At 41.8% G+C, this 27,003-nt stretch overlaps 1 protein-coding gene across 4 annotated transcripts in view; it reads left to right on the forward strand.

Moving 5' to 3' along the window:
- oxr1a (oxidation resistance 1a) overlaps nt 1-27,003 on the forward strand; it is a 387,780-nt gene that overhangs the window by 261,041 nt on the left and 99,736 nt on the right. For all 4 annotated transcript variants that reach the window (XM_052023890.1, XM_052023892.1, XM_052023891.1 and 1 more), the window contains one exon: nt 17,726-17,878. In XM_052023890.1, coding sequence (XP_051879850.1) covers nt 17,726-17,878 — 153 coding nt within the window. The remainder of the gene's footprint in view (nt 1-17,725; nt 17,879-27,003) is intronic.

Below are 27,003 nucleotides of genomic sequence, written 5' to 3' on the forward strand. Positions count from 1 at the left end.
TGTATGGATAGCAAAGATGAGTTGATGCAATGATGATCCCAGTTTTTACCCTGCACTTATCCTTGAATTTGTTCTTGTGAATGCCTCAAGCCTCTATTACTGTTAGCATTGACCATGCCAGGTCTGTACATCAGTTCTGTTTGCCCATTTTTGTTTCACATCTCTAAATACTTGATAAAAGATCTCTCAATTTTGGGTCTGGAATACTTCCGTAGCCTCTGAATCCAGTCTTTTGGAAAAAAAAGTATTCCAGATTTTAACCTTTTTATGTGTGGGAATAGGGCTTCCTGATTTAGTCTGTGAGTAGCTTGGCTTTAATTTTATATTTTTATATATTATTGTTCAAGAATATTGTAATATGGAAAATTATATGATTTGTGGTTTGTCCAAATCTTATTGGAAAGTGTTATTGTGTTGATGGAGTGTTTTGTATTTCTGCACTGTTTTTCTTTGAAGAAGACCTGCTCACTGAGCATGTGCTCACACTGTGATCTTGTGTTTGGTTGTTTTTCTTTTAAAGTTCAAGCATAAAGAAATGTTTTGTTTTGGGGTAAACTTGGAGCATGTGACTTCAGATTTGAACCTGATCTCAGTGTATATATACTTTTGAATGTGGTCCAGTCAAGCAAAAGTTAAATTTCTTAACGTGCCAATTCTCTGCATGAATTTCTTGAATATTAATCATTACATTCATTTTGCTATAGTATTGTTTTCTTAAGTCTTTAGATTTCATTAGAGTCACAGAGTTGTACAGTGCAGTATTGTTTAAGAAAGGTAGCAAGGACAAGCCAGGGAACTATAGACCAGTCAGCCTGATATCAGTAGTGGGGAAGTTACTGGAGGGAATCCTGAGGGACAGGATCTACCAGAATTTGGATAGACTGAGTCTGATTGGGAGGAGTCAGCGTGGCTTTGTGAGTGGAAAGTCGTGCTAGACAAACCTTTTATAGACTTTTGAAGAGGTACCTAGAAAGGTAGATGAGAGTAGGGCAGTGGATGTTGTCTGTTTGGACTTCAGAAGGCCTTCTACGAGGTCCCGCATGGTCGGCTGATCTGGAAGGTTAGGTCCCATGGAATCCAGGGAGAGCTAGTTTGGTGGATTCAGAATTGGCTCAGAGGTAGGAAGCAGAGGGTGGTGGTTGAAGGTTGTTTCTCGGAATGGAGGCTGGTGACCAGTGGTGTGTCACGGGGGTTGGTGTTGGGACCCTTGTTATTCATTATTTATATAAATGATTTGGATGCAAATGCACAAGATTTGATGAGCAAGTTTGCGGATGACAATAAGTTAGGAGGTGGTGTTGATACTGAAGAAGGTTATCGTAGATTACAGGGGGATCTTGATCAGTTAGGGAAATGGGCAGAGGAGTGGCAAATGGCTTTCAATACAGATGTATTGTGATGTGAGGTGATGCATTTTGGAAAGTCAAACCAGCGTAGAACGTACTATGAATGGTAGGGGTCTAGGGAGTGTAATGGGACAGAGGGGACGTTGAAGAATAAGTGCATAGTTCATTGAAAGCAGCGTCACAGGTAGACATGGTGGTGAAAAAGGCATTTAGCATGCTGGCCTTCAGTCAGGGCATTGAGTACAGGAGTTGGGACATTATGTTGCAGTTGTATAAGTTGTTGGTGAGGCTGCACTTGGAGTACTGCGTACAGTTTAGGTCACCCTGTTATAGGAAAGATGTAGTTAAACTGGAAAGCGTGCAGAAGAGATTTACGAGGATGTTGGCAGGACTAAAGGGCCTGAGTTATTGGGAGAGGTTGGCCAGGCTAGGTCTTTATTCCTTGGAGCGTCAGAGAATGAGGGGTGATCTTATAGAGGTTTATAAAATCATGAGGGGCATAGATGAGGTGGATGGTAGCCAGTCTTTTCCCCAGGGTAGGGGAGTCCAAAACGAGAGGGCATGGATTTATGGTGAGAGGGGAATGATTTAAAAGGGACCTGAGGGGCAACTTTTTCACGCAGAGGGTGGTGAGTTTATGGAACGAGCTGCCAGAGGAAGTGGTTGAACCAGTTACAATGGTATAATTTAAGAAGCACTTGGATAGGTACATGGAGGGGTGGGGCTTAGAGGGATATGGCCTGAACACAGAAAATTGGGACTAGCTGCGTGGGCACCGTGGTCGGCATAGACTCATTGGGCCAAAGGGCCTGTATCTGTGCTGTATTGCTCTACGGCTCTAAAAACAGGCCTTCAGCCTACTGAGTCTGCATCAACCACAAAACATCCCTTTACACTCTTCCCAGTTTATTCTCCCTTAATTCCCTTCAGCTTCCCTCCAGATTCAATCATTCATCTACATACTAGGGGCAATTTATGGGGCTAATTAACCTACAAACCCCATGCCTTTGGATTGTGGGAGGAAACCAGATTGCTGGGGGAACCCTGTGTGGTCACAGAGAAAATGTGCAAACTCAAGGTGCAGGAGGGAGGGTTTTAGATTTTTGGATCATTGGGATCTCTTCTGGGGAAGGTGGGACCTGTACAGAGAGGACGGGTTACACCCAAACCTGAGGGGGGCCAATATCCTTGCGGCCAGGTTTGCTAGGGTGGTTCAGGACGGTTTAAACTAGATTGCGAGGGGGAAGGGAACTGGAGGAGTAGGTCAGAGGAAGAAGGAGATGGGGAAGAAGTCAGATCTGACAGGTAGAGAGGCTTTGAGGAAGGAGAAGCAGAGTACAAAAGTAGTAAGGTGGATGGGCTAAAGTGCATTTACTTGAATGCGAGAAGTATCAGGAATAAGGGAGATGAACCAAGAGCTTGGATAAGTACATGGGACTATGATATGGTGGCTATTACAGAGACATGGCTGAGATTGGGGAAGGAATGGATATTGAATATTCCTGGTTTTCAGTGTTTTAAAAGGGATGGGGGGGGGGGAGAAGAGGAGGGGGGTGGCGATACTGGTGAAGGACACTGTTACAGCTGCAGAAAGGGTAGATAATGTAGAAGGATCCTCTCTAGAGTCAATATGGGTGGAAGTTAGGAATAAGAAAGGGGCAGTTACCCTGCTGGGAGTATTCTATAGGCCCCCCGGTAGCAGTAGGGATACTGAAGAGCAGATTGGGAGGCAGTTTTTGGAGAGATGCGAAAATAACGGGGTTATTATAATGGGAAACTTCAACTATCCAAATATTGATTGGCACCTACTTAGTGCCAAAGGTTTAGATGGGGCGCAGTTTGTTAAGTGTGTCCAGGACGGATTCCTGACACAGTATGTTGACAGGCCGACTAGAGGGAATGCCATATTAGATCTAGTTTTAGGTAATGAACTGGGTCAGGTGACAGATCTATCAGTGGGTGAGCATTTGGGGGATAGTGACCATTGCTCTATAACCTTTAGAATTGTCATGGACAGGGATAGGAGCAAAGAGGACGGGAAGATATTTAATTGGGGGAAGGTGAATTATGAGGCTATAAGGCGAGAACTTGGGAGTGTAAATTGGGATGACATTTTTGAAGGGAAATGTACTATGGAGATATGGTCGATGTTCAGGGATCTTTTGCAGGATGTTAGGGATAAGTTTGTCCCTGTGAGGCAGAGAAGCAATGGCAGGGTGAAGGAACCACGGGTGACGAGAGAGGTGGAACAACTAGTTAGGAAGAAGAGGGCAGCATACATAATGTGTAAGCAGCAAGGATCGGACAGGGCTCATGAGGAATATAGAGTAGCAAGGAAGGAGCTTAAGAAAGGGCTGAGGAGAGCGAGAAGGGGACATGAAAAGGCTTTGGCATGTAGGGTTAAGGAGAATCCCAAGGCTTTTTTCTCATACGTAAAGAGCAGTAGGATGGCTAGGGTAAAGGTAGATCCGATTAAGGACAAAGGTGGGAGGATGTGCCTTGAAGCTGTGGAAGTGGGTGAGGTTCCCAATGAATACTTCTCTTCAGTATTCACCAAGGAGAGGGGTCTTGATGATGCTGAGAACAGTGTAGGTGAGGGTAATGTTCTAGAGTATGTAGATATTAAGAGAGAGGATGTGTTGGAGTTGTTAGAAAATATTAGGACAGATAAGTCCCCAGGGCCTGACAGAATATTCCCAAGACTGCTTCGTGAGGCAAGGGAGGAGATTGCTGAACCGTTGGTTAAGATCTTTGAGTCCTTGTTGTCAACGGGGATGGTAACGGCGGATTGGAGGGTGGCGAATGTTGTCCCTTATTCAAAAAAGGTAGTAGGGATAGTCCAGGGAATTACAGACCAGTGAGCCTTATGTCTGTGGGGGGTAAGCTGTTGGAAGGGATTCTAAGAGATAGGATCTATGAGCATTTGGAGAAACATGGACTGATTAGGGACAGCCAGCATGGCTTTGTGAAGGGAAGATCTTGCCTCTCAAATCTGATAGGGTTCTTTGAAGGAGGTGACCAGGAAGATTGATGAGGGTAGTGCAGTGGATGTGGTCTACATGGATTTTAGTAAGGCGGTTGACAAGGTTCCGCATGGTAGGCTTCTTCAGAAGGTCAGAGGCCAAGGGATCTGGGGAAGCTTGGCCGTGTGGATTCAAAATTGGCTTGCCCGTAGAAAGCAGAGGGTTGTGGTGGAGGGAGTGCATTTGGATTGGAGGGCTGTGACTAGTGGTGTCCCGCAGGGATGGGTTCTGGTACCTCTGCTTTTTGTGATATTTATTAACGACTTAGATGAAAGGGTGGAAGGCTGGGTTAGCAAGTTTGCAGATGACACAAAGGTTGGTGGTGGTGTGGATAGTGTGGAGGGCTGTAGAAGCTTGCAGAAGGATATTGGTAGGATGCAGAGCTGGGCTGACAAGTGCCAGATAGAGTTCAATCCGGAGAAGTGTGAGGTGGTACACTTTGGAAGGACAAACTCCAAGGTGGAGTACAAATGGCAGGATTCTGGGCAGTGTAGAGGAGCTGAGGGATCTGGGGGTTCATATCCACAGATCACTGAAAGTTGCCTCGCAGGTGGATAGGGTAGTTAAGAAAGCTTATGGGATGTTAACTTTCATAAATTGGGAGATCGAGTTTAAGAGCCACGAGGTAATGATGCAGCTTTACAAAACTCTGGTTAGACCACACTTAGAGTACTGTGTCCAGTTCTGGTTGCCTCATTATAGGAAGGATGTGGAGGCGTTGGAAAGGGTGCAGAGGAGATTTACCAGGATGCTACCTGGATTAGAGAGTATGGATTATGAGGAGAGACTAAGGGAGCTATGGCTTTTCTCATTGGATAGAAGGAGGATTAGGGGAGACATGATAAAGGTATACAAGATATTGAGAAGAATAGATAGAGTGGACAGCCAGCGCCTCTTTCCCAGGGCACCAATGCTCAAAACAAGAGGACATGGCTTTAAGGTATTGGGTGGGAAGTTCAAGGGTGATGTCAGAGGGAAGTTTTTCACCCAGAGAGTGGTTGGTGCATGGAATGCGCTGCCTGGGGTGGTGGTGGAGGCTGGTACATTGGACAAGTTCAAGAGATTGTTAGATAAGCATATGGAGGAATTTAAGATAGAGGGATATGTGGGAGAAAGGGGTTAAATAGTCATAGGTGTGGTTTGAAGGGCGGCACAACATGGTGGGCCAAAGGGCCTGTATTGTGCTCTATTGTTCTATGGTTCCACTTAGCCAGCACCAGAGGCCCTAGAGCTGTGATACTGCTGTGCCATTATGTCGCCAAAAAACCTATGCACATATTTCCAGATGATTTATTTAGTTGCAACTGTGCCATAAAACATGGGAACTGGAATAGGCTACTGGGCCTCCTGGAGCATGTCTGCCATTAACTTTTTATCTCTCCGCTGATCCTCAGCAACTCTGTTAGATCACCTTGTAGAATATAAACCCAGCGCAACCAATCTGCTTTCATAATTTAACCCTGTTAGTCTTCGTATCATGTTAGCACCTGCCTGAAGTGCAGTCCACAGAATAGAAGCTGACCAAAGTGCTTTAACTAGATCTGGGCAGGTCTTCAGATAATTAAAATAACCTTCACATCACTGTTCCACCACATTTCCTACCATATAATTAAAACAAAATCACAGCATGAACACGTCCTCTGTGATCAGTTCTTCTCCAGATAATTGAGAAGTACAGAAGATTTCCCAGTTTATCATTTTAAATCTCTCAGGGAATGTGAAGTCTCTGGCAAAAGCACCATTTAATTTGCATCCTTTCTCTCAGTACCTAAGAGGGCAATATTGTGATAGTTACAGTGAAGGAATAGCAAAATGCTTCCATCAGGAAAAAGATCATGAAGTTGACAGTTTCTCATCCCACTACTTCTCTTCCCATTTGAAGTGATAGAGGTCTTTGGATGTACTATTGCATTTGTAGGAAGTACATAATGCAATGGTGACAGCGATTTGACTAGTGTTCCAGAATTTAGATCCAGTGATAATGAAGAAGTGGGAAAACATTTCCATGGCAGGATGGTATTCAATTTGATGAATCATGCAGATGTTAAAAGGTTTGGGAGGTGCTGTCTGAGTTGTCTTCTGAGGCAGGTCCATTCACCTGGTTTGAGGATGACTTCCTTTCACTCTAGTTTTGTTGGTTTTGAGATGGCTAATGAGGCCAGTGTTGGAACCTGAGACTCTTCCACAGATGGAGTATAGGGAGCAAATATTTAGCATGGTGGATTGGGTACCAATTAAGTGGGCACTTTGTCTTGTTTTGTGCCAAGTTTTGTTGGAGTTGTATTCATCCAGGCAAATGGAGAATACTTAACACACTCCTAACATGTGCCTTATAGATGGTGGAAAGGCATTGGATTCATGACCCGAGTCATTTGCCATGGGATATTGCTGCCACAGTGTTGATAAGGCTGGTTCAGTTGCGTTTCTAGTCAATGGTGACTGCCAGGATGGTGATGGTCATGTCATTCAATATCAAGGATTGGTTGTTTGTTTGTTGGAGCTGGTCATTGCCTGGCACTTCTGCCACCCAAATGCAGTTTTCCAGTTATCAGTAGTTAGTCATGCAGCCGTACAGCACTGAGAGGCCCTTTGATCCACTGAGTCCATGCTGACCATTGAGCACCCATTTACACCAATCCACTTCTCATTACCTTCCCCACATTTCCCATCGACTACCTCCAGATTGTACCTCTTACCTATGCACTAGGGTAATGTACAGTTGCCAGAGAGTTATATAACACAGAAACTCGTTCATGTTGCCCAGGTTACTTACCTGAGTTAGTCCCATTTGCCTGTGTTTGGGCCATATCCCTCTGAATCTTTCCTATCCATGTACCTGTCCAAATATCTTTCAAACATTGCAATTATACACACCTGTACCACTTCCTCCGGCAGCTTGTTCCACATATCCACCACCCTCTCTGTGAAAAATCTTGCCCTCTGGTCCCCTTTAAACCTTTTTCCTCTAACCTTTAACCTATGACCTTTCATTTTTGACTCCCCAATCCTGGGGAAAGAAAATGTCACCTTCCACCTTATCTAAGGTCCTTGTGATTCTATAAACCATCGTAAGGTCACCTCTCGGCCTCCTTTGCTCCAGACAAAGCAGTCCCAGCTTATCCACTCTCTCCTTATAACTCAAGCCCTTCAGTCCCAGCAACATTCTTGTGAATCTTTTCTGTACCCTTTCCAGCTTAATCACATCCTTCCTATAGCTAGGCGATCAGATCTGCACACAATACGATCTTGTCAACATCTTGTACAGCTGTAACATGATGTCCCAACTCTTGTATTCAGTGCCCCGACCTGTTATGTTTGTCCTTCATCAAGAGACAAACTTCGTGTGGGTTTTACATCTGAACATTTATTAAAACAACAACAACTGACTGGCTTGCTTTCCTGCTTTTTCACAGCCACTTCCTGTTCCCTCATGTGACCTCTTGCATTGCCTACTGGGAACTGTAGTTCTTTATTATGACTACATAATGACACATAGTAACACATCTTCCCCCTTTAAAGAAAAACAAACACAATACTTTGTCCTTATAAACCTGCCAAGAACCCTTGTCCACTCAGCAGCTTTCAATCAGTCTCTGAGGTGGTTTAATGGTCCTTTTTGGTCTGGTACTTGTTTTTGCAGGTGGTGTTTTCATTTGCTGCATTACTATTGGTGTTTTTTCCTGGGAACTCTGGTCCACATGTTCATTTTCTCCATACGGTGCGGACAGGATCCCATATGGCAGCCGAAGATAGCGATATCTTCCCTGTGGTGTGTTAAAAGTACACAGTCTCGAACTTGCCAAAACCCACACAATGCATCAAGCTTGCTAAACCATTTGGCACCTGAAAACCCGGACATGATCTCCTCCTGTGTTGGCAATTTAAAATGCTCTCTCTTGATGGCTTTACTGAGATCTCTTGGATCTAGACATATTCGCAATGCTCCATTTTTCTTTTGCACAATGACCTGTGAACTCACCCAATCTGTTGGTTCTTCAGTTTTCTGTATGACATTCATTCGTTCCATGCGTGCTAGCTCTTGTTTAAGTTTATCTCTAAGTTGAAACAGAACTTTCCTGCATGCATGGACAACAGGAGCCACTGCCTCATCTATGTGAATTTTGTGTACACCAGGTAAGCATCTGAGCCCCTCAAAGACATCTATGCTACTATGAAAACTCTTTTCACTAGGTTGAGCTTTTCACATGCACTCAGACCTAATATTGGTTATACTCTCTTTTCTACATCAGTAGCTTTGATTTTAAGTGCTGCCCCTTGTGCTTAAAAGTCACCATACAGCCCCCTTTTACTGGAACTTTCTCTCCAGTGTAGCCTGTCATTTTTAACTTCACAGGGTAAATATTACTCTTTACTGTGAGAGTCTTATAATCATCCATGGATAACAGATTCACCTGAGCTCTGGTGTCAAGCTTGAATGGAATTACTGTCTCATTCACAGTTACTGGAACAATTCATTCTGTTTGACCAGCAGCCACAGTCTGTACAAAATCCACAAAGAATTCCTCCATTTCCTCATCAACTGTGTGCACCTTTCTCTTCTTAGCCCCAGCTTTGCAGCACCTTGCAAAGTGATTCTTCTTCCCACAGCCATTGCAGGACTTCCCCTCAGCAGGACACATCTTTGGAATGTCTACCTCCACATCTGCTGCATTTGCTGTTTGAGCCTTCCTCTTTGCTTTGCTGTTGCTTTCGGAAATGCCTTGGGAGCTGCTTCTCTCTTTTCACAGCATGTACTGTTGTGTCTGCTCTGTACAGCTCCTTACCTTGTGCTCGTGTGGTTTCTGCTGACCTACACATATTCACCACCTTTTCCAGGGTCAAGTCTTTTTCACGCAACAGTCTTTCTCTGAGTCTGTTACCTGGCATTCCACAAACTATTCTGTCTTTAACTAGTGAGTTTCTCAAATCTCCAAATTCACAAGACTTACTCAGTGTGTGAAGCTCAGCTAAGTATTGGTCGAAGCTAACACCTTGTTTCTGGTCACAGGAAAAAAATTTATATCTCTCAAATGTGACGTTTTTACTTGGGATAAAATACTCCTCAAATTTTTCCATCAAAGTGCCCAACTCAAAAGCTGTCTCTTCAATTTGAAAGCTGTTATAGATGTCCAAAGCGTCTTTGCCAATCACGTGCAGAAAAACAGACGCTTTCAATTTTTCATCGTTCCTTCCGTCTCCACTAGCATCTAAATATATGTTGAATGGCTGTTTGAAGCGTTTCCAATTATCGACTAGATTGCCAGTAAACTGCATAGGCTTAGCTTATCCATAACGGGTACTCTTGGCCTCTCACCTGAATCTCTCTTGGCAAATCCGGTGACTGCTGAACTTAAGGAACAATGTACTCCCTCTTCACGCCGGCCAGCTTTTTCTCCATCTTTTTACAGCTTTTCTTTCGTACTCACTGAGTCTCTTTCTCAATTGCACACAGTATTCACTTACTCTCTTGTTCAGACCTCACACCAACTTCTGACATCATGTTATGTTTGTTCTTCATCAAGAGACAAACTTCGTGTGGGTTTAACATCGGAACATTTATTAAAACAAAAAACAACAACAACAGACTGGCTGCAACAGACGGGCTGGCGCGCTTTCCTGCTCTTTCACAGACACTTCCTGTTCCCCCATGTGACCCCTTGCATTGCCTACTGGGAACTGTAGTTCTTTATTATAACTACATAACAACACATAATAACACACGACCAATGATGGCAAGTGTGCCAAGCTGTCTAACTCTTATCACAACTTTTGGGGAACTATGTACTGGTATCCCCCTGGTCTCTCTTTCTACAACACTGCCCAGGGCCCAACCACTCGCTATGTATTTCCTCCTGGTTTAACTTCCCAAAATGCATCACTTCACACTTGTCCGAGTTCAATGTTCCAAAGTTGCCAGAAAAAATTGCCAGTAAATCTGAGGATTGGGAGCATTTTAGAATCAGCAAAGTGTAACCAAGAAATCGATAAAGAAAAGGAAAGTGACTAAACCATCAAAAATCATAAAAACAATGTTCAAGAACTTCTATAGTAGGAGGAAATAGGTGTCCCTTACAGGCAGAGAAGGGAGAATTTATCATGGGGAATGCAGAAAGGGCAGAGAAAATAAAGAATTTCACAGAAGAAGGCACAAAAACTCCTGGAAATACTGGTGAACCTAGAGTCCAATACAAATGAGGAAAATAAAGAAATAAGTACCGGTAAAGCAAAATGAGAAGTTAATGAGCCTGAAGACTAGTAAATCACAAGGACTTGCTGATCTGCATCGTAGAGTTTTGAAAGAGGTGGTTATATACTAAGGGGATGCTGTGATTATCACTGCTAAAATTCTATAGATTCTGAAATGTTTCTTGTGGACTGGAGGGTGGCAAGTGGAACTCTACTATTTGAGAAAGGAGGGAGAGCGAAAACACAGAGCTACTGACCTGTTAACCTGACTTCATTTGTTGGTAAAATGCTGGATCCTGTGACAAAGGATGTGATATAAAGCCACTTAGAAAATAAGAAGAAGATTGAACAGAGTCAACATGGATTTATGAAAGGGAAATGACTTTTGCTAATCTATTGGAGTTCTTTGTGACCATATCTAATAAGATAAATGAGGGGGAGCCAGTGGATTGATGTATTTGCATTTTCAGAAGGATTTTGATAAAATCCCATACAGGAGATGGGATTAGTTTAGTTTGATATCATGATCGGTGTAGATGTCATAAACCAAAAGGCCTGTTCCTGTGCTGTATGGTTCTTTGAATTGTAAAAGATTGAGGGCGGGTTTGACAGGATAGATGCAACTTCAAGCAATGTATCTGAAACTAGAGTGTGTGGTTTCAGATTAGGCAGTTGCCTATTTTGGAGCACTGGGAATCTTTGGAATTCTGTAACCTAGAGAGCTGCAGAGACAAAGTCATTGAATGTATTCAAAGTTGAGATGACAGGCATTTTAACTGCAAGAGAACTGAGGGATATGGGATTTGAGAAGACCAATCAATTGTGGAGAATTCCAAAGAATGGAAGAAATGGGAACAGAAGTAAAACAGATGGACCTTCAAGCCGCTCTGCCATTCAGTGGGATTATATCTGATCCAGATTTGGCTTCAACACCATAGAACCATAGAACACAACAGCACAGAAAACAGGCCATTCGGCCCTTCTAGTCTGTGCCGAAACTTTATTCCGCTGGTCCCATTGACCTGCACCCAGTCCATAACCCTCCAGACCTCTCCCCTCCATGTATCGATCCAATTTATTCTTAAAACTCAAGAGTGAGCCGGCATTTAGCACGTCAGATGGCAGCTCGTTCCACACTGCCACCACTCTCTGAGTGAAGAAGTTCCCCCTAATGTTCCCCCAAACCTTTCCCCTTTCACTCTAAAGCCATGTCCTCTCGTACTTGTCTCTCCTAATCTTGGTGGAAAGAGCCTACTCGCATTCACTCTGTCTATACCCCTCATAATTTTGTAAACCTCTATCAAATCTCCCCCCATTCTTCTACGCTCCAAGGAATAAAGTCCTAACCTGTTCAATCTTTCCCTGTAGCTCAACTCCTGAAGACCCGACAACATTCTAGTAAATCTTCTCTGCACTCTTTCAATCTTACTGATATCCTTCCTATAGTTAGGTGACCAGCACTGTACACAATTCTCCTTGTTCCTGGTTACAAGTAAAGAACAGGTGCTGTTCAACTATTTCATTTTGAGGCAGTTTGCAATGTTGAGAACATAGAACAGTACAACACTGGACAGGCCATTCCACCCACGATGTTGTGCCTATCTTGATGCCGATTTATACTATATGTGTTCCTCCTGTTTATCATCCATATCTCTCCATTCCCTTCATATTCATGTGTCCAGCCATTTATTGTCTACTTTCCTCCTACGTTTGACCTCCCAAAGTGCAACACCTCACACTTACTCGGATTAAACTCTGACACTTCTCTGCCCATATCTGTAACTGATCTGTATCTTGCTGTATTCTTTGATAGTCCTTTACACTGTCCACAACTCCACCAATCTTGGTGTCATCTGCAAACTTGCTAATCTACCCAACTACATTTTCATCCAAATCATTGATATATATCACAAACAACAGAGGTCCTAGCGCTGAACCTTGCGGAACACCATTGCTCACGAGCCTCCAGCCAGATTAACAGCCTTGCAGCCCTACTCTTGTCTTCTATGGGCAAGCCAGTTCTGAATCTAAACTTGCAATTCACCCTGGAAGCCATGTGTTTTATCTTCTGAATCAACCTACCATGAGAGACCTTGTCAAATGCCCTACTGAAGTCCATGTAAATAACATCCACTGTCTTACCCTCATCAAGCACCTTTGTCACCTTCTCAATCAAGTTTGTAAGACTTGACCTGGCCCACACAAAGCCGTGCTGTCCTTAAGCAGGACATGTTCTTGTAGAGTATTTAATATATTCATGGTTTCATGTGAGAAATAGTACAATTTTCTGTACTCCTGAGCAGTAAAATAGAAGATCCTTGCTTGCAGCATTTCTGGTATATGTGATATAGGCAACTGAATGTAGAGTGTAAATTCTTCCCTGCATTACTGAAGTGGGTTACGTGCCTCGAAATCCAGTGCACTGACCACCTTAATGTTCCATTGTGTGTTCCCTTAATTGATGGATGGCGCTGTATCTCTGTGAACATCCACATGTGATCTCAACTGGTAGGGATCCCACTTAGCATTGGGATTGGGGTATAGAGTTTACCTTTTATCTACTTATTAAGCAGAATTTTTTGAAACTAGGTGTTGGTATCTTTCCGCATTCACTCAAAAATACTGGAGGATAACTAGTTATTTGATATAACAATGAAAGGTACAACATTTTATGTAAATTGAAAGGTCAGGTTAAATTCATTATGCTATTTTAGTACAGTGTGTATTCCTTGAGGCAAGAATGGCGTACTAATAGTTACAGCAGAAAATAGATTTGTATATCAAAGCTGCGTATCCCAAAGAGTTGATAGCGTTACAGCAAATATTTGTAAATTGAAGAATACTGTATTTATAAAAGGACGTGTATTGTAAAAAGCAGCATTCCTCTACAGTGTGTCTCCTATCACACAGCAAACAGCTGCTCTTCAGAGGCAGATGGGAAATCTCTGAAATATTCTACAATAAACCTTGTTGCAATACCTAGAGAGAGCAGTTGGGGGCATGATATAATGTTTAAATTTGTACCAACCCAATATGACATGTTAATTCTTTGGATGAGAGGATTGCCCTATCAAGAGAGGCTAATTAGTTTGGGTCTGTATTCTTTGGAGTTTAAAAGAATGAGGGGTGATCGTATTGAAACATTTAAGATTCAAAGGGGGCAAAACAGGGGAGATGTCTTGATATTTTCAGGGAGAATCTTGAACGAGGGGGCATAGTTTCAAGATAAGGGGCTGGTCATTCAAAACTGAGGTACGTAGAAATTTGTTCTTGCAGAGTTTAGTGATTTTCTGGAATTCTCTGCCCCATAGAGGCTAGCTCATTAGAAGTAGTTAAAGTAGAGATGGATTAATTTTTGAAAGATTAGGATATTCAGGGCTATGGGATCTGGTGCAGACGAGGAGTTGAGGCCTGGGGTTTTTCGGCCATGATCATATTGAATGGTGGGGCAGCGTTGAAGGGACTCCTCTTGTTGCTAACTTCTTGTGTTCTTGCTTTCTGAAATCAGCTGACTTAAGTCCCCGTTCAAAAGAGTAATTGTTCAGCTTTTGAACATAACACAAGAGAACAAGTGCATTGCATATTTGTAATGTGTCTCACAGGGCATTTTATTAAAACACATTTTGTGCAATAACAGATTGTCACGACACAAGTATAATTATAGCGTGGGACATGGCATTTAGGGGCAAGGAGCACCTGTGAATGCAGAAGGAACATTGTGTTGTAACATCATGTAGGAGAAAGAACCTCCACTTCAGTGCTGCAGGAATAGCAAAGTGGCTTTTGCATAGGAGCGGCATTTTGCACAATAAGGGTAACAAGCTGCACTGGTTAATCGACCCCCAGCGTGAAGCAGGAGCTGATATTGGTTGGGGTAGGGATAGGGAAGGAAGTGTTGCAGAGTAGCAGAATAATTGCATTCAGCTGAAACTTTCTCTAGCCAATGAAAATTATAAATTCCAACTTACTTGGGCATACTCTGGGCTTGGTAATGTATGCTCCAAAGTTCATGTGCAGGACATTCAGTATTTCAACCATCTGCCTTTGTATTTCTAAACTATGGATTGAGATTTTGGTATATTACCAGGAATTTTAATTGCCTTGCTCATTTGTTTGCTGCATAGTCCTCTACAAGTTAACTGAATTAATAAGATCCAGACCACCACCAGTAGGATAGAATTGCCAACTCATCCAGATTGTGTTAATGTCTGCGGAAATTGAAAACTAAGCCCCCAGACATTGGTTTGAGTAACAAGACTTTTTAATTATCTCCCTACTGTGTTCCTGGAGATTCACTTAAATAAGTATGCAGACTGCACTGAAATGAAAATCAGCTGTTATGGGGCTCAGGAACTCGCTTTGAACTTACTGATCCAGCTAAGTCATGGTTTAAGTGAGTTGAGAGGGAATCTGACCAGAATAAAGTGGAAGTGAACAATAGAAATATTGGCAGGTGGTAGACCTTTGCAAAGGAGATGTTTTGAGCACAGGCATGGTACATCTCACAAGGGGGCAGGCAAGGGAACCAAATGTAGGGCTCCATGGCTGGAAACAGGAAACATTAAAAAAAAGTGCAGTGGAACAATCCAATTGAGAACCAGGCTGAAAGGAGAAGTGTAAAGAAAAGTAAGGAAAATGAAGAGAGAACATGAGAATAAAATGAAATTGAACATAAAATACTTCCTGGGCACGTGTAAAATCTACGAGGAGCCTTGAAGAAGACAATCCAAACTTTGAGATAAAAGGTTGGGATACTTAACAAGTAGTCTGGATTGTTCTTTGACAGGGAAGAGGATGCTGTCAATATCTTAGGAGACACAGAGGTAGTAGATACGATGGCTGAGTTAGCTATATTTAAAGTGAGTGGGTTGCCAGGCCTGATCTTGATGGGATGCATTCCAGGTTGTTGAGGGAGATGGGGTTGGTGATTGCAGAAGACCTCATTTTCATCTACCATTCCTCATGAAGTACAGGGCAGTTACATGAGGAGTGAAGAATAGTACATATGTGCCACCCTTGGTCAAAAAGGGGTGCAGGGATTTATATCAGGCAACTGCAACCTCATTAGATTAACTTCAATAGTGTGGAGACTTAAAGTAGGAAAGGAACATAGATGCATGGAAAAGATGGGGTTATTAAAGGTGTGCCAGCATTGACTTGTTAAAGCCTAATTGCATTTGATGAATCCAATTGAATTTTTATATGAAGAAATGGGGAAGATTGGAGGAAAGAAAGAGTTATTTAAAATTATTTTTCTCAGAGCCAGTGGGTTGGATATTCTGATTGTATGCTGTTCTATACACAACAATGTAGGAAGGATGTGATTGCAAGAGGGTGCAGAAGAGATTCACCAGGATGTTGGCTGGGTTGGAATGTCTCAGTTGTGAGGAGAGGCTGGGTTGTTTTCCTTGGAGCAGAGGAGACTGAGGTTGGTAGGGGTGAGGATTCTAATAGAATCGTACAAAATTATGAGAGGCATAGATAGTAAGAAACCTTTCCTCCTAGCAGAGGTCCCTAAAACCAGTGGGCATATGTTTAAAGTGAGGATTAAGAAGGTTAGAGGAAACTTGAGGAGGAGTATTTTCACAAAGAGGGAGGTTGGAATCTGGAACTCATTGCATGAGAAGGTGGTGGGATGGGTAATCTCACAACATTTAAGAAGCATCTGGATGTGCACTTGAAGCGCCAAGGTGTAGAAGGCTACAGATCAATGGAAAATGGATTAATGTAGATGGAACCTGATGGTCAGCATGGGCATAGTGGGCAGAAGGCCGGTTTCTGTGCCATTTGACTCTACGACTATGAAGTATTTTTCTGATAAATCCATTTTTAGCTTTTTTTTAAGGCTACACTGGGATAATATTTAAATATGGCAAGGATATCTTTGGGCAATTGATAAAAAAAAAGGTTAGATTCTCAAATGATGGCTTTTGGTGCTGGTTCATTTTAGATTTTACTTTTGACAATATGCAAATAATATGCAGTAAGATATTTGCATACAGCTATGACAGAGGTGGAAATTCTTGGCCTGGTACCTTTCTGTGATGATGTGCACTGTGGAACTCCGCATCATCCATAACAATGGTTTCTGACTTCGGTTGTACATCATGGCGGAGCTGCATCAACTTTCTATCCAGATAGTGGATGATGAAATATGTCTTTCTCCTTTAGGTTTTTAATAACCAATGAATAAAGAATGAAAGTCACCAATCAAGTCTTTTTTTTCACCACTCTTGAATTGTCATGTAGTCAGAGGTTGCTCACCACCAGTGCAACTTCTTGAATAATCCAAACTGAGTTAGTAATTCACTGGACACTGGGGGGAACCTCACTAGACACTGACTTGAGTTCTGCATCAACCCAAAGATTAAAAAATGGACAGAAATTGGATCTTATTTAATCACTTCAGTATTATTCTAGATATCATATGATATTCAGTGTTCCTGAGAGACTGTAAATTGGATTCAGAATTTCAATAACTTGAACTCAAATCATATTAGCAAGGCAAAATAATAAATCGCAGTTTCGAGAACAAAACGTTTTTATTTAGGTAATTGTTTAATTTGGAAGTTCTGCATCCGATTTGCTTTGATATAAAAATAAAGGATGATTCAGTCCTTTTCCTCCTGGATAGTTACATTGCTTGGCACGTTTCAGAAGTGTCAGTTATTGAATATAATGGCTGAAAATTGCATGTAAATGGTCTGGAATTTCTTTCGTTTTCCCATTTTTTTTTACTTCCTGCTCTCTGCTTTCCACCTCCCTTCCCCTTGCCTCCCTCTCTTCCCCCTTTGCGTCCCTCCCCCTCCCTTTTCCCTCCCTTGCCTCCTGCTCCTCCTGCCTCCCCACTCCCCCCTTGCCTCCTGCTCCTCCCCTTGCCTCTGCACTGCCATTCTCTTGCCTACCTCTCACCTGATTCAACCCTCACCCCTCTCTCTCTCTATTCTGTCTGTGTCCATCTTTTATCCTTGAGCAAGAAGGTATTAGAGCCAATGTTAGACAAGCAAAATAGATCTATAATTGAAAAACTGCAGATTTGTATTCAGACACTGTCTATTTAAGTTTCCTTCTTTGGCCCAGTGTCAGTTCATTCTAATCAGTACAAGTTTGTATTTGTATATTGTATCTCTCAGGATTATTGGTTACTCAATGAAAGTTGCTTGTTTTCAGGATGTGGAAAATGTTCAACATAAAGATTCAACCGTGTCACCAACACACAGCTGCATTCGGCCTGCAAGAGTGGTTTCGTCCACTTCGGAGGAAGAAGAAGCCTTTACGGAGAAGTTTCTTAAAATTACATGCAGATACATAACTCATGACAAGGTGACTATTAACTTTTAACTTTATTATGACTTTTGGCACTCTCTAAGTCAAATGAACTGTGCAACATCAGGCATAATTTTCTTACTCAGTGTTGTTGCTGGTGGACTGCGGAGGAGAAAAATATAAATCCTGATTCTTCCTTCTGACTACTCAGTTAATGCTGATTAATATGTAAAATATGTTTGAATACAGTTCGGAGGAGGCCTAATTGTAATAAAATAATGCTGTTCAGCAGCTTTTCTATCCCTGCTGTTAAGCAGCAAATAGTGATCCAGCATCTTGTTTGTCCTGTGTATTGAGAGAATGGATCTGGCTGGCTGATGGTTGTTGTATCAACAGTTACATGCAGTCCATCAATGCTCCTTCACCAGGAACCTAACTTCAGACTTGAAGGATGTTGTATGGCACAAAAAGAGTTTAATTAATCTAATGAGCCAACTACTCCTGCCAGTCACCTGAATTTATCCCATTACAGATCCTTTCCAACTTGTCTATCAACTTAGGTCAATCAACATTTAGATAGACTTCTAAGAGAGTTAAAGTCTGTGAGATTAAGAGCTAAATTTCAAATGTTATTGTAAATTTATCTAGTCAGGTGTGGTGTACAGTCAACTCAATCAGAACATGAACAACCGCCACATTATTCCTTCCCATGGAACATTTTTTCATTTATGTACATCCATACACCCCTGAGATAGATACAGAGAGCTATTTATGTTTGCAGCAGTTACTATTGGTTGGGTTATGCACAACACTCACATCCATATCAGGTTTTACATTGATGGTCAACTTTTTGGGCCTGGTGCATTTGTTGGCATTAGCAAATGATAATCTGGATTTCCACATTGTGTAAATGACTCCACCCACTGGTTACTCTGCAGTAATTCCTGTAAGGCTAATTGGGTACAGTGGTAATACACAAAAAGTGCTGGAGGAACTCAGCAGGTCCTGATGAAGGGTTTCGGCCCGAAACGTTGACTGTTTATTTCCCTCCATGGATGCCACCTGACCTGCTGAGTTCCTCCAGCATTTTTTGTGTATTGCTCCAGATTCCAGCATCTGCAGAATTTCTTGTGTCTTGGGTACAGTGGTAGTGCACTGATTACATTAGCAGACAGTAAACCCTGAAAGACTGGGCTAACAATCCAGAGATACAAGTTCAGATACCAACTTGCCAGATGTAGAATTTAAACTTAGTTAATAATCTAAAAAAAAGTCATTTTGTGATCATTTTTTTCCTAAAGGCCCTTTAACTATTACATTATTAATTAACCTTTCCTCATTGGACAGTAAGACAAAATAATCTGTATCCTTGTTGATTCCACAACATAATGATCCAGAAAACCATCTCTTATGTACTCTATTAATTCATCATTGACAATATTACTGCTAGTCTGGTTTGCCTAATCAATATGTATTTGTAAGTTCCCCAGTGTGGAAAAATGAGGCCATCTGGTTTGTTAGATAAAAATAGTATCTTTCTAAATAAAAGCAGAAAATACTGGAAAGACTCAGCACACCAGGCAGCATTTTTTATATGTTCAGAGGAATCTGTGTCCTTGGACACAAATCACTGAAAGTTAATATGCAGGTAATGCAAGAAATTATGAAGGCAAATGATATGTAGGCCTTAATTGGCAGCGAGTTTGAATACAAGTGTGAAGGTATCTTATTGTAATTATTTGGGGCCCAGGAGAAACTACACCTGAAATATTGTGTACCAGTCTGGAGTCCCTGCATAAGGAAGGATATACTTGTAATAGAGGGATCACAATGAAGGGTCATCAGATTCATTTCTGGGAAGGGAGAGTTTGTCCTTTGAGGAGAGAATAAAAGTCTGGCCCTATACCAGAGCTTAAAATAAGGGAAGGTGATTTCTTTGAAATATAAAATTAAATTCTTAAGTGGCTTGACAGGGCGTCCGGAACCTGGGCCCAAACAGCCTACACCTGCTTCAGTTTCTTGTGCTCTTCAGCCCCAACAGTACCTATCGAATGGGTGTTCGTGTGTCAACTTGTTTTTATATTCCCGTGCAAAGGTAAAAGGAGGAAAGTACAGGGAATAATATAATCTTGTGATGTAGAAATTGGGACAGCAGTGAATAATTCTATAAAGTGCCCTGCTGAATTTGCAGATCAACATGAAACAACCTGGAAATGGTCTTAAATTTCATTTCACTTAAGGTGAATTCAATTTTCAATTGTGCAACAATTTCTAGATCAATGTGCGAGTGGGCATATTTGCAGATGAAATCCATAGAACTGGAGGAACTTTATGACACAGAAGATGGCCATTCAGTCCAAGCCTGTTGGAAAAGAGCTACCTAGCTTAATCCCACTTGCAGCACTGCAGGTTACAGCTCTTCACATCCACATACAAATGAGGGTTGCTGCCAGTACCACCCTTGCAGGCAACGATGCAAGGTTTCCCATAAATTGCTCTGCTTTCAATATTTAATTTAAACAAAGTCGCGAGACTGGTTCATGACTAAATCAAACCATTGTGGGTACAGATATGTTGGTTATAAACACAACAGATTTATTACGTTAGTTGTATCCAGTACAAAGAAGAAATACTCAATAAAGATGATGGTCACAATCTGTTCCTCAAAATCTCAGAGGCTCTGCCCCTGTAGCTTTCAAAAATAGACTTTACACTTCATTTACAACAGGGCCATCTTCTCTTCTGCAGATTGAGCTATTCCTTGTCACCCTTGTTTTACTCTTTCGCATGCTAGAATTCTATCACAAGTATCATTTACTTCAGTAACATAGCCCTTTGAACACTTCAACTGCTCCTTTGTTTTCGGTTAAATCCTACTGGCTCTACTTTGGTTCGTACCACCTTGGTAGATCACATGTACGTGTTCTGTCCCAGGATATCTATTTGTTACCAATACTGTCTGCTTCCAGCACTGGAATACAGCAAAGGGAAGTGCAGGGTGATCCACATTGATAGGAAGAATGAAGGTGTAGACTGTTTTCTAAATGAGGAGAAAATCCAGAAATCAGCTGCAAAGGGACTTGGGAGTCCTAGTTCAGGATTCCCTGAAGATTAACATGCAGGTTGAGTCGCTAGTAAAGAAGGCAAATGCAATGTTAGCATTAATTTCAAGAGGACTAGAATATAAAAGCAAGGATGCACTGCTGAGGCTTTATAAGGTGTTGGTCAGACCACATGTAGACCACATTTGGGCCCTCTATCTAAGGAAAGAAGTGCTGGTCCTGGAGTGGATCCAGAGGAGGTTCACAAGAATGATCCCGGGAATGAAAGGCTTAACATATGAGGAGCATTTGATGTCTCTGGGCCTGTAGTTAGTGGAGTTCAGAAGGATGAGGGGGATCTCATTGAAACCTACTGGACACTGAATGGATGTGGAGAGGATGTTTCCATCAGTAGGAGAGTCTAGGATCCAAGGGCAGAGCCTCAGAATAAAGGGACGTCCCTTTAAAACTGAGATGAGGAGGAATTTCTTCAGCCAGAGGGTTGTGAATCTGTGGAATTTGTTGCCACAGAGGGTTGTGGATGCCGAGTCATTGGGTGTATTTAAGACAGAGATTGATAGGTCCTTGATTGGTAAGAGGGTTAAGGGTTACTGGGAGAAGGCAGGAGAATGGGCTTTTAAAAAAAAATCAGCCATGATTGAATGTTGGAACAGACTTGATGGGGTGAATGGCCTAATTCTGCTCCTATATCTTATGATCTAATATAACATTACAGTGTGAATTATCACCCTGACTTCCATGTTCTGCAAGTTTTAAACAAAATCCTGTTTCAGTTAGTATCATTTTTGACTTAATTGACCATCGTACCTTGTCTCTCGACTTTACAGCATTTTGATGTAAAGTTAATACATATCATATTTGTTTTACCAATTATTCTACATTGAAAACATTTTGCTCTTCATTTTAGTTCCAGGTCCCTACCACTAGGTGAAAATCTTTTTCCTCATTCCATCACTCTTTCTATCAACAACTTTAAATCTTGGCCTTTGAGTTCTGGTCCCTCAAATAAGGGAAATAGGTTCTTCCTATTGACTCTATCTGAACCTCCCATAATTTTATGCAGCTCCCATTAAACCTGCATCAGCCTCTGCTCTTTTGTAAGCTAAGCTGTGCAACATACAGGAAACAGCAGCAGGTTTGCCATCCTAAGATCAAGAGTACCATCATGGTTCAGCAAGGCTGCGACTGGAGATCACTGGTGGGTTGGAGGAATAGAGAAGGATGTAGGTGAGAACCTAAGAAATAGAAGCAATTGTCAACATCCATTAAAATCATGGTTGTTACATTATCTCAGCGCCAGCTTCCTGTTCTAACCCCATAACCCTGGATTTCTTGTATATCCAAATGTTTAGCAAACCCATCTTAAATATACTTAGTGACTAAGCCTGCATAGAGAATCCAAAGATTAACTTGCTTCTGGGGGAAGAAATTTCTTATCTCTGCACTACGTGGCTGACCCCTTATTGTGATAACTGGGTTTCAGTAGGGCTTCATTAGGTGCTGGTAGGTAAGTCATTTGCCCAACTTTCATCCTCCTCCCATGTGCTCCACATCCATCACAGTCCCTTCAATCCTTACAGTTCCCTGAGGCCCCCTCTGATCCATTCAATGGCCCAAATGGGAGGTCTTGATCTTCACTATTTTGAGGTCATGATCTTCAGTATTTCCATCTACCACCAGTCTTCCCACCCTGCCCCACCTCCACCCAACATAGCTATTTAGTAGATTGTTGACTCTGGTACTTCCAGGCAACTCCCACCTGACCACAGTTAATCCACATTAGTGAAATAAAGGACTGCAGATGCTGGAATCTAGATGAAAAACACGATGATGCTGGAGGAACTCAGCAGGCCAGGCAGCGTTCGTGGAGAAAAGCAGGCGGTCAACGTTTCGGGTCAGGACCCTTCTTCAGGACTCACTGGTCCCTCTATCCATAGGCCCTCCTTCATATCTCTAGCCACACCTGTCCTAATCTCAGGTGGCACTTATCTGTTGCTAAAAGAGTGTAGTTTTCATTCAGTTGCACCTGAGGCCTTGTGACTTAGGTGCAATTAAAACTTGCAATAGAGGACCCATAAATAATATAGTAACTTCCTCCAAAGTGCAATACTGGAATACACTAGAATTTATAGGCAGTTGTACTCCCATTTCCCACTTGCCGTTTGAAAGTATAAATATCGCAGTTGGCCTCACTATTCTCTATGCAGCTCCATTTTAGCACTCATTTACCAACATGGAAGAATTTCTAGGCCTTTATCTTATGATAGTTTGTTTCATAAAGGAAAAATATGCTTTGATCTATGAAGGAGTTTTTGGATGCATTTCTATTGTTGCTAAAACTTTTTCCCACATTGCCATAAATGTGTTTCTGCAGCCATTGGATTTGCAGAATACATGTTCAAGGCCTTTGGTGAATGGATATTGTGTGTAATGTTTTATTCTTTCCTCACCCTGTCATTCAGGAGAAAACTTAATTCCTTAAGCTTTTCCAATGACTCAGTTGGATATGCCAAGATGTGCTTGACAACTGCACAGAATTAACTAATCTGGCATTTTAGTTTGTTCTAATTTTGTGCAGAAGAAGAACAAGAGAATTGTTTATTGATTTCCGCAGGAAATATGTATGAGTAGATATCCAAGACTGATGTTAACCATAATGGTTGACACTAATATGTTTGTTCACATTTGTGAGAAGGTCATTCAGGGGAGCTAACAGTTATGGGAGAGTTGTTTGGAGTGAACTAAACAAAATTATTTTTGTCTAGAGTAATGAGGGATGATTGTTTGTGCTTTCTAAAATGATTAAGGAATTTGACAGACTAGACTGAGAGAAACCAGTTCCCTGGTGGAGAATCCAGAACAACAAGACAGTGTTGAAATTTGAGTAGGGCCTTTAAAATTAAAACACTGCTTCATTTTTTTGATGGACAGATAATAGGAATACAGAATTCTGCTGTAAACTATAGGTGAAAACATTTGTCTTTTTGAGGATCATATAGTTAAGTTTATAAAGGTACATGATTAGACAAAGGTGAGTAATTTGAACTGGGGTATAGATGTTGGAATAGCTATCTGGCTCTGAACACCTATCTATTTCTAAAAATACCAAGTATACCAAGTAAAAATAAAAATCAGATGTGACTTTCCAAGGTTTACAGCAAGGTCACACTTTGAGACAATTGATTAGAAAGCAGAATGCACAGCCTTTGCCAGCTTTATCTTGAGATTTATCTTGTTTTATTACCTCCATGATATTTCTTGTATGGAGAAAAGATATTTACCTGTAGCCTGTGACATTTCTGTTGCCATTATACAATACTGACTTCCACCCTGCCCAGGCTTTGTCAGGCTAAATCTTGCTAACAGAGAATTCCTGAGTGTTGATTAAACATAAATTCTGTGTGTTTGCTTCATACTTTGTGACCATTTGTGCTCCATTTGACAAAAAGAAATATTACAAACATGTTGTCTTGGTACTCCTGCTTCCCTCTGAGTTCATTTCAAAAGGTTCATTAACTAAAAAAAACACAAAGGGAATAACAGCTCATTAACTTATCACATTATCCCCAACAGGCTACCTGAAATGAATGAGATATTGAGGAAATAAAGTTCAGATTGTAACTTGATAAAATGTATTTTCCAGGACAGCTTTGTACTTCACTTATAAGTTGGGAGCATTTTACATGTGTGACTTGATTGCTGTTGGAATTTGTGAATCTCATTTTTGAGCAGGCTGAAGGTGATGAGTTGCACTTAGAGGTTTATCATTTATAAGTTAATGATAAACAATGGCATGTGCAGTGTAGGGGGTTGCCTTTGTGGTTATAGGTATAGGACTTAATTCACTTACCTGAAAGACTAAACTGAGATTCTAGTTTGGATGCTGCATTTTGATGGTATTTTTTAAGATGAGTGATTTTCTTTGTTTCAACCAGAATATGCCTCTCTTAATTTTCAGGTCTATACCAAGTATACCATACCTTGTTTTGAGCAGAGATCTGGTTTTGAAGGCTTCACTGTAAATCTGATTGCAAATCTTGCATTCCCTTTTAATAGTTGCAACCTGGGAACTGAATGCTGGTTAAGTGATCAAATGGCAGACAGAAAGGCCTTCTAATTTCTGACTTATCTGGGGACCCACCTCAGGCCACCACCACCTTGTTTTCTGCCTAAATCTTGTTCATTTACCTGACTGAGCCACTACCCCACCTCACCATAGCATCACGGTAGTGTAGCGGTTTAGCGTAATACTATTACAGCGCCAGCGACCCAGGTTCAATTCCCACCACTGTCTGTAAGGAGTTAGTATGTTCTGCCCGTGTCTGCGTGGGTCTCCTCCGGTGTCCTGGTTTACTCCTACATGCCAAAGGCGTACAGGTTAAGAGCTGTGGGCATGCTATGTTGGTGCTGGAAGAGTGGTGACACTTGCGGGCTGCCCCCATCACATTCTCAGTAAAACAAAAAGACGCATTTCACTGTGTGTTTTGATGTATGTGTGATTAATAAGTAAGTATCTTATCTTAAATACATTTGCTTAAAGTTATTTTTTGTACATTAAGCAATTGGAAATAATTTTTTCTGTGCATGAAGTACAGTAATGACAAATTCTTGGACATTGTATCACTCAAAATGTAGCCAGACAACAACTGCTGTGACCCTAATGCAACTACTGCAGTAGTGCCACACAGATGACCTTATTCTGCAAGCATTGCTCCTTTTGGAGTAATACTGGAAAACTTGGACGATGTTGCCTGAGTGCACTCCCTGAACAGCTAGGTTTTATTACTGCAGCTGGAAGGTCTGCAGATAAGGGAGATACTTTCCTAGGTACCTTCTCTTCCATCGTAAATATCTTGAAGTCCCTTATTCAAGTCCTCCTCCCAATTTGGTCTGTGGTCAACTTTGGAAATGGAGCGCTCGGCAACACATTTTTTGAATGCAGAAGTGTACAATAACCAATCTTTTGCGATGGCACTTCAATGTGATTAGAAAATGACCTTGATCTCCCAACTTGAAGGTAACTTGAAGTTGTGCACACAAATCTTTAACTTTCAGTATCTGGGACTCCTTAGACTTTATTATCCACTTGCAGGATAACTTCATTTTGTGGGTTCTAAATCTCCTGAATTTCCAGCAACATGCATTTGTAAATTTGAACAATACACTTTAAATTGGCTTGCCTGTCGAAAGCAGAGGGTTGTGGTGGAGGGAGTGCATTCAATTGGAGTGCTGTGACTAGTGACAGAGATCAGTTCTGGGACCTCTACTTTTTGTGATATTTATTAATGACTTAGATGAGGGTGTGGAAGGGTGGGTTAGCAAGTTTGCAGATGACACAAAGATCGGTGGTGCTGTGGATAGTTTGGAGGGCTGTCGAAGCTTACAGAGGGATATTGATGCAAAGCTGGGCTGACAAGTGGCAGGAAGTCCAATCTGGAGAAGTGTGAGGTGGTACACTTTGGAAGGACTAACTCCAAGGCGGAATACAAGGTAAATGGCAGGATTCTAGGCAGTGTAGAGGAGCAGAGGGATCTGGGGGTTCATATCCATAGATCACTGAAAGTTGCCACACAGGTGGATAGGGTAGTTAAGAAAGCTTATGGGATGTTAGCTTTCATAAGTCGTGGCATCGAGTTTAAGAGCCACGAAGTGATGATGCAGCTTTACAAAACTCTGATTAGACCACACTTGGAGTACTGTGTCCAGTTCTGCTCGCCTCATTATAGGAAGGATGTGGAGGCGTTGGAAAGGGTGCAGAGGAGATTTACCAAGATGCTGCCTGGATTAGAGAGTATGGATTATGAGGAGAGACTGAGGGAGCTAGGGCTTTACTCTTTGGAGAGAAGGAGGATGAGGGGAAACATGATAGAGGTATACAAAACATTAGGAGGAATAGAGTGGACAGCCAGCGCCTCTTTCCCAGGGCACCACTGCTCAATACAAGAGGGCATGGCTTTAAGGTAATGGGTGGGAAGTTCAAGGAGACATCAGAGGGAGGTTTTTAACCCAAAGAGTGGTTGGTGCATGGAATGCGCTGCCAGGGGTGGTGTTGGAGGCTGATACGTTGGTCAAGTTCAAGAGATTGTTAGATAAGCATATGGAGGAATTTAAGATAGAGGG

Source organism: Pristis pectinata, chromosome 9 (genome assembly GCF_009764475.1).
Source record: "Pristis pectinata isolate sPriPec2 chromosome 9, sPriPec2.1.pri, whole genome shotgun sequence".
NCBI lineage: Eukaryota > Metazoa > Chordata > Chondrichthyes > Rhinopristiformes > Pristidae > Pristis > Pristis pectinata.